Genomic DNA, 11,893 nt, shown 5'->3' on the forward strand with positions numbered 1-11,893 from the left:
ATGGTGCATAGTTACCACTATAGAGCACAGAGCTGTGTTCAGGAATGAGTATAATTAAAAGTGCTGCTTTTTGAGTCTTATCAAGAGGACCCAAGGCTGGTTGGAGAAGCATGCCCCTGAAAATGAAGCCACTTACAAAGAGAAGGGGTTGACTTGGCTGAGGGAAATGGGGAGGAGAGTAAGAGTTTAATCTTATGACTTAGTTTCCATCTCTATGCTGGTGATTCCCAAATTGATTTATAGTTTTGATGTCTCTCACATAAGTCTCATAATTCCAAAAATGGCTATATATTTCTTACAGACCTCTTTCTACCACGATTCTAAACCCAACATATCAATAACTGAACATATCACATTTTGCCCCTGAACTAGACTTTCCTTTGGTGGCCATTTAGTCTTTTACCTACCAAGCCCCAAACTTTGGAGTTTTCTACTACTCTTTTGTATTTAGAATCTATATGCACAAGTACTTTTCCATAAAATGGCTCATTATCTTCCTTTTCTGCCTCATTCCCAGCCAAGTACAATCCTATATCACTTCAGACCTGGATTGCTAAAGTAGCTTTCTAGCTGAGCTCTGCAGTAGAGGGTATGCGCTCTGCAGCTTCTAGGCTCTTCCCCTTTAATATCACTGTACACTACTGTCAAATTTATTTTACTAAAATCCTGTTTTCATGTCCCTTTCCACATTCTAAATCCATATTATCTTCTAGCAGCTTAGAGTAGCTTTTCCCAAAGTATGTTATGTGAAACTTTAGTTCCATGGGAGATTAATAGATGTTAAGTAAAAAACTGGCATTGTTGGCCGGGCGCCGTGGCTCAAGCCTGTAATCCCAGCACTTTGGGAGGCCGAGGCGGGTGGATCACGAGGTCAAGAGATCGAGACCATCCTGGTCAACATGGTGAAACCCCGTCTCTACTGAAAACACAAAAAATTAGCTGGGCATGGTGGTGCGTGCCTGTAATCCCAGCTACTCAGGAGGCTGAGGCCGGAGAATTGCTTGAATCCAGGAGATGGAGGTTGCAGTGAGCCGAGATCGTGCCATTGCACTCCAGCCTGGGTAACAAGAGCGAAACTCCATCTCAAAAAAAAAAAAAAAAAAACTGGCATTGTGATCAAATGCCAGAATTAACAAAGTTATAAACCATTTCTTTCCTGCAGGATGATTCATAGCTTTGATGTGTTAATATGCCTCAATATGCAGTGTTTTCCAAGACATGTATTTTCACAGAGCTTTTTTGGTGGAGTATTGGCCTAGGTCTTCATAAACTATATTTTGTGTCTTAGTCTATTTTGTGTTGTTGTAACAGACACAAACTGGGTAACTTGGAAATAATTGAAATTTATTTGGCTCGTGGTTCTTGAGGCTGGGAAGTCCAAGAGCATGGCACTGGCATTGGGTGAGGGCCTTCCTGTTGTATTATTTCATGGCGGAAAGGGGCATGGTAAGCAAGCATGCAAGACACAGAGAGAAAACTGGGCCAAACTTACCCATTTTATCAGGAACCCAATTCACTAATAACAGCATTAATCTATTCACGAGGGATTCTCTAAGCACCTGTTTATCGTACCACCTCTTGATCTCATCAAAATGGCAATTAAATTTCAACATGACTTCTGTAGGGGACATTTGAATTGTAGAGTTTTGGAAATGCTAGTCCACAGATACAAGTCCATATTCCTTGTGATGATAAATTTTACGTGTCAAATTGACTAGGCCATGGGTACCCAGATATATGGTCAAACATTATTCTGGGTGTGTTCGTAAAAGTGTCTTTTAAAAATGATATTAGCATTTACATTGGTAGACTGAGAAAAGCGTATTGCTCTTTTCACGTGGATGGGCCTAATAAAATCAGTTAAAGGCCTGAGTAGAACACAAAGTCTAAGAGTAACTTCACCTGACTGACTAACTTTGAACTGAGACATCAGCTCTTTCCTGCTTCTTTACGTGAGCTCACCTGGGTCTCCGCCTTTCCAGTTTACCTTGCAGTTCTTAGAGATTGTCAGCCAGCCATACTCATGCCTGTAATCCCAGTACCTTGGGAGTGGAAGGTAGGAGAATTACTTGAGCCCAGGAGTTCGAGACCAGCCTAAGCAACATAGTGAGACTCTGTCTATATTAAAAAATGAGAGAGAGAGAGAGAGAAATTGTCAGCCTCCATAATTACATGAGCCCATTCATGTATAGAGATATCTCCATCTTACTGGTTCTGTTTCTCTGGAGAACTCTAATATACTCTCTGTTGTCTTCTTGAAGTCTGTTTGAGGTAAGACTCTTATTCCACCTATCTGAGTTTATTTACTTCCATTTCTCAGCACATATCTTCTGCCTTAGGTCAGATGGTCTCCTCATTCTCTAAATTCCCCTTGCAGAATTCACCTCCAGCCTTTGCTCAAGTTGTTTTTTTTTTTGTTCAGAATGTGGCCCTCCCTTTTCTTGCATATATACATTCTACCCATCTTGTTCTCTTTTTCTCCTTCCCTCTCCCAACAACATTTTTAAAAAATTATAAAATAAACTTCAGCTAGGCATGGTGTCTCATGCCTGTAATCCCAACAATTTAAGAGTCTGAGGCAGGATGATCACTTGATGCCAGGAGTTTGAGATCAGCCTATGCAATATAGCAAGACCCCATCTCTACAAAAAGTAAAAATTTAGCCAGGCGCAGTGGTGTGTGCCTATATTCCAAGCTACTCAGGAGGCTGAGGAAGCAGAATCCCTCCCTACAAGAGTTTGAGGTTACAGTGAGCTATGATCATACCATTGCACTATAGTCTAAAAAAAGAGAGGGAAAGAGAGAGAGAGAGAGAGAGAGAGAGAGAGAGAGAGAGAGAGAGAGAACAAAATTCCAGAAGACAAGCTGTGAAAAGCATTGAATTGCATTCATTCCTGTGCACTGTGCTTTGTGGGAATGACCAAAATACTGATATATTTGAAGTTCAAGGAAAGAAGACCTAGAGGAAGCCTCCATTACAAATAAATAAAAAAATAAAATGGGGTTCTTTCCTAATGTTCTAATTCCCCAGTGTTTTTCCCCAGAGATATGTAGAGTCTCAACCAGTTTCTTTTTTTTCCCCTAATTTCAAGGTCCAAGTGAAGTCCCATGGCTGCAAATTAGAGTCACTTAAAAATTCTAAAGGCTGGATAAGCAAGAGACTGACTAGAAAAAAAATGAGGAAAAATCCTAAAGTCCAGGCTGCATTCCAGACCATTAAAGTCTTAATCTGTGGCTGGTACCTTGGCATTGATATTTTATGAAGTTCTCCAGGGTGATTCCAGTGCCTAGCTAGGGTTGAGAACCAGTGTGAAGTCTTCCGGATACCTCGGTTTCATCCCTAGAGTATATGAATCAGTAGGTCTGGGGTGCGGCTCAATACTGAGTGTCTCCCACCTGCTATACTTCATGCTGGGGATAGAGATCAGCATTTCTTTTTTTTTTTCTTTTTGTTATTTAGTTTTTATTTCATAATCATAAACTTAACACAACTCTGCAATCCAGCTAGGCATGGAAGGGAACAAGGAAAACATGGAACCCAAAGGGAACTGTAGCAAGAGCACAGACTCTAGGATACTGTGAGCAAATGGGGTGAAGGGGTGCTCTCCTGAGCTACAGAAGGAATGGTCTGGTGGTTAAGATAAAACACAAGTCAAACTTTTTAAAGTTGTCCATAGTCAGCAATGGTGATCTTCTTGCTGGTCTTGCCATACCTGGACACAAAGTGCACCATGACCTCCACAATATTCATGCCTTCTTTCACCTTGCCAAAGACCACATGCTTGCCATCCAACCACTCAATCTTGACAGTGCAGATGAAAAACTGGGAACTGTTTGTGTTGGGTCCAGCATTTGCCATGGACAAGATGCCGGGACCTGTATGCTTTAGGATGAAGTTCTCATCATCAAATTTCTCCCTGTAGATGGACTTGCCACCAGTGCCATTATGGTATGTGAAGTTGTCACCCTGACACATAAACCCTGGAATAATTCTGAGAAAGCAGGAACCCTTATAACCAAGTCCTTTCTCTTCAGTGCTCAGAGCACAAAAGTTTTTTGCTGTCTTTGGAACCTCGTCTGCAAACAGCTTGAAGGAGACGCGGCCCAAGGGCTTGCTGTCGATGGCAATGTCAAAGAACATGGTGGGGTTGACCATGGCTGATAATACAAGGCTCCAGGCAGCAGCGGTGTCTGCAAAGCCAATAATGTGCATTTCTAACAAATTTGGAGGTGATGCTGATGCTGCTGGTGTGGGGAACCTCACTTTGAGAACTACTGTTCAAAAAACCAGGACTAAGGAAAAGAGCCCAGATGAGCCAGATATGGCTCCCTGTAATTGAGGAAAACCTAGTAGAATGGACACAAATGTAAGGACCAGCAGGAAACATTACTTTACATGGAGGTTACTAATTGGTGGCCCAAGCCCCAAATCTAGTCCATAGATATGTTTTGTAGAATCACATGATGTTTTCCCTTAAAAAATTAGTTAATATTTCAAAATCAAAGATTTATACACACACATCCATTCAGTCACACGTACAAATCTTTTGACTTTTCAAGAAAAATAGGCTGGCAACAAGGAGCCCAGTTTCCTACATGGCAACATTCAACACTAACCAACAAGTAGTAGCTGCTCTGCTATTCTAAATGAGCCCAGCCCCCAGGCAATCTTTCAAATTAATGGAACCATGTGAGGGAGCCCAGGCAAAACCAGCAGAAAAACTGCTGAGAAAACTCAGAAAATAGTGAAAAGTAATATACATTGTTGATGTAAGCCACTAAGTTGATTTGTTATGCAGCAATAGCTAACTGATATAATTGGGAGAGTTCTTATAGGCCTGCTTTGCTCAATTATGTTACCTCCCTCGCCCTTTAGGCAGGTACATTTCTAGCCTGGTTCTTACCCCGAAGACACTTGATAGATTTCAAAGACTTTTTTCACACTCATTATCCCAGCAACCTTGCATGGTCAGCTCGTGTTAAATTCCCATTTCGCAGATGAGGAATCTAAGGACCAGCGAACTAAGGGACATTCCTAGAGCCATATCGTAGCAGAGCAGGATTTCTCATCCTATCACTTTTCACCTCTGGTTCAGTGCTTTTCTCCTTCCATTTGGGTAGCAGTCTTCTGAGACCATTAGACCTTGCAGTCGCCAAGGCCAAACTCTGTAAGCTAATGGAGTGGAATGTTTTCAAGAAGGGGACCCTCTGTAGTGTCTTTGTTTATGAGAATATTGTCTGTAAAGTGCCTAATATAGTGACTAGAACATAAAGGGCTTTAATGAGAGATGATTACTCATTTTATTATCCACATTGTTTCTATAGCATGCCTTGTTGTTTCTTTCCTTGTTTCCCTCCCTCCATACCCTGGTTGGATTAGCTAATCTCTTATCTAAGATTAGATACATTTTCTGTATATCTAATACAACACACATCACACTATTATATTTTTCACGTTGTCTCTCTACTGCCTCAGCCTTCGCGTGCTTTAGTTTTAGGAATCATGGATTTCCTGTTTATTTCCAATCTCTCTAGCACAGAACCTGGCTGAATAAATGATGATTGAATATAATTGAAATTGAATTACATAGTTGCAAGATATGTTCAATCACATTCTTGTTTAAATTTTTAAAAAACTTTATTTTAAAATAATTATAGATTCACAAGGAATTGCAAAAACAAATCAACATACACACACGCATTCTAGTTTGACTCCTACAGCAATAATCCTGTGAAGCAAGTATTGTTAATATCATGTTAAATGATATTAATATTAGTAATATTAAAATATGAGGAAACAGAGGATCAGTATCCTGAGAATTTCTTTGGAGTTGGTGATACTGAAGGGATGTTTATGAGGTGATTGCTATTCTTTGCATTTCTTTACCATTTCTGCTATGTTTTCTTCTTGATGGCAGAGCCCAAGTCTTATGCTGATCTCTATCCCCAGCATGAGGCATGGCAGGTGGGAGACACTCAGTAATTGTTGATTTGAATTTAATTTCCACTTATATATGTTAGAAGTTATGTCTAGTACCACTCTGGGGAAATGTTTAAAAATTGCTTATGGTAAGTCTACCAAATGTACCCTCATTCTTTTATCATGGATCAGATGTTTGCAGAGAGAGAGGGAGAGAGAGTGGGAGAAACAAAGAGAGGGAGAGAGAGAAATCTTTGAGAAAAGAAAGACCTGGGAAATTGCTAGGTAACCCAATCCTGTGTGAGAGAGAATTGTTTCTTTGTGCCACCACCAGAGAAATGCAGGACTGCTATGTAAGGAGCAGTTTTGCTTTTTGTTTATCAGGTAAGGCAGAAAGGAGAGGAATAAGGTTCAAGGCGAGGAGGAATTAGAAGGGGCCAAGTGATTGAAATCAACAAAGGGAACAGACCAAGAAATATGAGAAATGGAGAGGAAGGAAAGGCTGAGAGGGTGTAATGTTCATAGCATTTAAAAGGGAATAGGGAATGCAAAGTGACCTGCTGTGAAGGAGCTCTAAGATACCATCTGAATTCTTTTTCCTGTGTGACACTTTCTCTTGAAAAGAATTGTCGTCATCCAACCCTAAACACCATTACAGTATTTTATGGGTGTAGTTGCTTTTAACAAGTTACATAGCTTTATACCAGGGACTCTGATGCCTTTTATTATTGTTTGCATTTTTCCATTCTAAGATTAATAAAAAGCTTTAAAAAGTAGACCATAATTTCAGTTTAAGAATCTGATTAATCTGTGATAATATTCTGGTTTTTATAAAACTAAAATATGCTAAGTCATTCTGTCAAAAAGCTAGGGTATTTTTCTTTCTTCTACCATCATGGTTGCAAATGTTGATAAGGAACTACCCATACGCAAGAAACATCTCTTAGTATAATGAGTTCCGTATCATGTTTTGAGCTAATATGATTTTCTAGTCTGGAGCCACTTGTGTCTGAATAAAAATGACAGCTATGGGAACAAGTTGTCATATTCTCCTTGCAGCAAGTTCCATTTGCTCATGAGTCTGTTATTACTGAAGAAGTATTTAGTTGTAGGTAAATGACCCCTGCCTTCTGTCTTTAATTGAAACTCAGCCTGCTACATTTAATATGTTTCATGAGTCAGTAAAGCTTGGGATAAAATCCTAATGTGTTTTAAAAGCAAAGGAAATATATTAATTGGTTTCAGCACGCATTTTCCTATGTGAACAATTCCTTGCCTTTATGTAGAAAAAACTCTCTTTTGACATTCCTTTTTTTTTTTTTTTTTAAATAATCTTCTGGACTGTCTCATCAGTATCTGTTCAGTTGCACATAGCTGTGTTTTGAGAAGAAGAAACCTTTGGTCTATGTGGAAGGGAGTGTGAGACCTATAATCTCTCTCTGACCATGGAATTTGGATTTGATCTGTGTCCTAGGAGAGGCAGGGTGCAGTGGCTCATGCCTGTTATCCCAGCATTTTGGGAGGCCAAGGCATGTGGATCACTTGAGGTTGGAAGTTCAAGATCAGCCTGGCCAATATGTTGAAACTCCATCTCTACTAAAAATATGAAAATTAGTTGGGCGTGGTGGTGTATGCCTGTAATCCCAGCTACTTGGGAGGCTGAGGCATGGGAATCATTTGAACCTGGGAGGCAGAGGTTACAGTGAGCCAAGATGGCACCACCGTACTCCAGCCTGGGTGACAGAGTGAGACTCCATCTCAAATAATAACAATAACGACCTCAATGAAAGGGCTTGTACCACACTGAATAATATTTCTTTATATCATTGGCCCAACACAGGCACCTCAGTGACTTGAGATCTTCTTTCACTTTGTAAATTCAAGTTGTATCAGTTAGCTATTGCTCTATAACAAATAATCCCACAACTTAGTGGCTTAATTAACAACAGTATAGTACTTTTCACTATTTTATGGGTTTTCTGGGCAATTTTTCTGCTAGTTTTGCCTGGGCTCACTTATGTGGCTCCATTCATTTGGAAGGCTATTGGCTGGGGGCTGGCTTCATTTGGTATAACAGGAATGGCTAGGCCTCTCTCCATGTGGTATTTCACTTTGGGCTTGTTTACACCATGGTGGTCTTGGGGGGGCTGTTCTGAGAATATAAGAGTGAAATTTACAAATCCTCTATAACTTATGCGATGTCATTTCTGCCATATTCTGTCAGTCAAAGCAAGTCTCAAGGCCAGCTCAGATTTGAGGAATGGGGAATATACCTCTTCAAAGAAGGAGCTTCAGAGCTTTGTGGCCAAGTTTTTTCAGTCTACCATATGGCTAGTTACCTAGGAGAGAATGATTAGGATATATGGGGCTGGGGTGGGTAGTCATATCTGGGTTTTGAATCTTACATAGTTGCCATCTGAGTCAGCCAGCTCAGCTGAGTCTAGTATTAATGAGGGTAGCTGGTTTTTTGCATGCAGGCATATATAATTGCATTCCAAAGTCAGTTCCCATCATATGGCCCCAAGCTTCATCTCTTCATCTTTAAAGTAGGAATAGTAATAGAACCTCTTACATAAATTTTGAGGATTAAATGAGAGAGAATGTGTGGAAAGTGCTTTGCAGTTCCTGGCACATGGTAAGTATTCAAATGAATGATAGCTAATTTTACTTTAAAATTTTCTTATTTAAAATTCTTCGCTATTTGTGTGTGTTTGTTTTATAAGCAATCCACATTCCTTGCAGAAAAATTGGAAAATATGGAAAATCAAAAAGAGAAAAAAGCTAATTTCAAGTTACTCAAGATAAAGTTACTAGCAATCTTTTGGTGAAATCCATTTATAGTTGTTAAAGCAAGCTAAATATGGTCTGAGAAGGACTCTGTACTTCTATATTTGAGTCCTTTTGGATGAACTGTAACCTAGCTTAATAGTAAGACAAAATTGAAACCTAACTTAGTAGAATATGACTGTAACAATAGCTGAGTGTTGGCCAGTTCCAGTGGCCATACTTCAACCACTCATTGACTGCTGAATACAGAATAGTTTTGTCTTACCCCAAACTCCTGGTGCTGTCCCTTTATAGTCAGCATCCCTCCCTGTTCACCTCTGGCAACTATGAATCTGTTCTCTACCACAATAGTTTTCTCTTTTTCCAAGAATGTCATATGGTTAAAGTCATACACTATGTAGCCTTTGTAACTGCCTTTTTTCACTCAGGGAACGCCTCTGGGACACATCTGTGTTATATGTATGAATAGTTAGGTATTTTTTGTTGCTGAGTCATATTCCATGGTATGAATATACCAAAATTTGCTTATCCTGTTGAAGGATATTTCTAGGCTTTGGTGGGTATGAATAGAGCTGCTGGAAACATTCATATACAGGTATTTGTGTGAACTTAAATTTTCACTTCTCTGAGGAATGGGATTGTTGGGGCACATGGTAAGTGTATGTAAACAAACTTTTTTTTTTTAACTTGTTTTAACCTATTAAGATGGCAGTCTCCAACCTTTTTGGTACCAGGGACCAGTTTTGTGGATGGTGGGGAATGGCAGGGGAATGGTCTCAGGATGAAGCTGTTCCACCAGAGATCATCAGGCATTAGATTTTCATAAGGAGCACACAACCTACATCCCTTGCATGTGCAGTTCACAATTGGGTTCGTACTTCTATGCCATGCTGATCTGACAGGAGGCAGAGCTCAGGTGGTAAAGCTCCCTGACCTGCCACTCACCTCCTGCTATACAGCCCTGTTCCTAATAGGCCACAAGAGCCATACTAGTCTGCAACCTGGGGGTTGGGGACCCCCGTATTAAGATCTTACATCACCAGGATTTCATAGAACATACTATTAACATCCTACAGACCTAGTCTTTCATAGAACCCACTTTAGGAAGGCCTCGTATGCTGACACTTAATACATTTGGAAAGTCCATTCTGCCTCAAATGTATCCCACACACCCAAAGCTTGCTGAGGTTCAGCCAGGATTCCCACCACACTCTCCTTTGTTGAGTGCCTAGTGCCAGGTGTTGGCATCGTTATTTCATTGAATTTAACCCACACCACAATCTGTGATTTTTATAGCTGAGGAAACTGAGGCCCAGAGAGGCTAAATGAGTAGTCTAAATTTCAATATGCGGTGAGTAGCTAAGATTTGAACCCTGGTGTCTTATCTCCAAGATCAGTGCTTCCTCTCCTACCCTATTTATCTACTTTTCTCCCGCTTTCCTTCTTTAAACATTTGTTATTGTTATTCTTATTTTTTTAAAGTTTTATTTCAGGTTCAGAGGTACGTGTGCAGGTTTGTCATATAGGTAAGCTTGTGTTAGGGAGATTTCTTGTGCAGATTATTTTGTCATGTAGGTACTAATTCTAGTACCCAATAGTTATTTTTTCTGATTCTTTCCCTCCTTCTACCCTTTACCCTCCAATAGGCCCCAGTGGGTGTTGTTCCCCTCTATGTGTCCATGTGTTCTCATAATTTAGCTCCCACTTATAAGTGAGAATGTGCAGTATTTGGTTTTCTGTTTCTGTGGTAGTTTGCTGAGGATAATGGCCTTCAGCTCCATCCATGTTCCCGCAAAAGACATATATTTAATATATTACGTATATATTTTGTATATATACAAATTATTCTCATTCTTCTTCATGGTTGCTTAGTATCTTTGAATATTTTTATCTGGGTTTGCAGTTGGTTATAGGCCAGTGCTGACAAATGACAAACCCAAGTGCTGTCACTTCCCACTTCTATGCTCATGGTAGATATCATTAATTAAATTTCATCTCTTTTTCACTCAGCCCTGATGCAACCCTCTCCAGACAACTATCAGTTGATCAGAGTTAGCACTTCAGCTAATTACCGTTTGTTATTTTGTCTTGTATTAGTTATCTATTGCTGTAAACAAACTGCCTCAAAACATAGTGGCTTAAAAATAGTAAAAATCCCTTATGATCACTCATGATTTCTATGGGCCAAGAATTCAGACAGCTGAGCAGAATGCCTATCCCTGTTCCACCATACCTGGGGTCGTGTTCATTGGATTAAAGGCTGGGGCTGAAGTCCTCTGAAGGCTTGTCCACTCTCTTGTCTAGTGGCTGATTCTGGCTGTTGGGTGAGGGCTAGCTGGGGCTGTTGTCTGAACACCCATGTGTGTTTCTCCATCTGACTTGGGCTTCCTTGCCATGTGACACCTTGGTTCCAAAAGCTAGCATTGCAAGAGAGTGAGAGCCAAGTGGAAGTCATAAAACATTACTTCTACCACATTCTATTTTTCAGAAGTAAGTCACTAAGTCTGGCTAATTTTCAAAGGGCAGTAACTAGATTGTACCTTAAAAAATATATATTACATATATATTTTGTATATATACATATATAGTATATGTATTATATATTATATATTTTGTATAGATTGTGTATATTATACACATACACACACAATATGTGTGTGTGTGTGTGTGTGTGTGTGTGTGTGTAATAGAGATGGGATCTCACTACATTGCCCAGGCTGATCTCAAACTCCTGGCCTTAAGCAATCCTCCTACCTTGGCTTCCCAAAGTGCTGGGATTACAGGTGTGAGCCACCACACTGGCCCTCCCCCCGCCTTTTTTTTTTTAAGGACAAGGTCTTGCTCTGTTGCCCATGTCAGAGTGCAGTGGTGTGATCATAGATCACTGCAGACTTAAAGTCTTGGGCTCAAGTGATTCTCCTGCCTCCATCTCCCAAGTAGCTGAGACTACAGGCATGCACCATCACACTTGGCTAATTAAAAATTTCTTCTTATTATTTTTTTAATAGAGATGTCTTGCTGTATTGCACAGGCTGGTCTTGAACTCCTGGCCTCAAGTCATCTACCCACCTTGGCCTCCCAAAGTGCTGGGATTATAGACGTTAACTATTGTGCCTTGTGCCTTGCCTATATTCTACCTTTTTTTTTTTTTTTTTTTTTTTGAGACGGAGTTTCGCTCTTGTTACC

General features: G+C 40.1%; 1 protein-coding gene across 1 annotated transcript; it reads right to left on the reverse strand.

Annotated features, from left to right (window-relative positions):
- Positions 1 to 3,596: 3,596 nt before the first annotated feature.
- On the reverse strand, positions 3,597 to 4,156 carry LOC101048319 (peptidyl-prolyl cis-trans isomerase A-like). Its single transcript, XM_010337845.3, has one exon. The coding sequence runs from the start codon at positions 4,154 to 4,156 to the stop codon at positions 3,662 to 3,664; it is 495 nt and encodes a 164-aa protein (XP_010336147.1). The 3' UTR covers positions 3,597 to 3,661.
- Positions 4,157 to 11,893: the final 7,737 nt, after the last annotated feature.

Source organism: Saimiri boliviensis, chromosome 8 (genome assembly GCF_048565385.1).
Source record: "Saimiri boliviensis isolate mSaiBol1 chromosome 8, mSaiBol1.pri, whole genome shotgun sequence".
NCBI classification, from domain to species: Eukaryota; Metazoa; Chordata; class Mammalia; order Primates; family Cebidae; genus Saimiri; species Saimiri boliviensis.

Coding starts and splice junctions, on each gene's coding strand:
- LOC101048319 (XM_010337845.3), bottom strand. CDS start 4,156: ATGGTCAACCCCACCATGTTCTTTGACATTGCCATCGACAGCAAGCCC.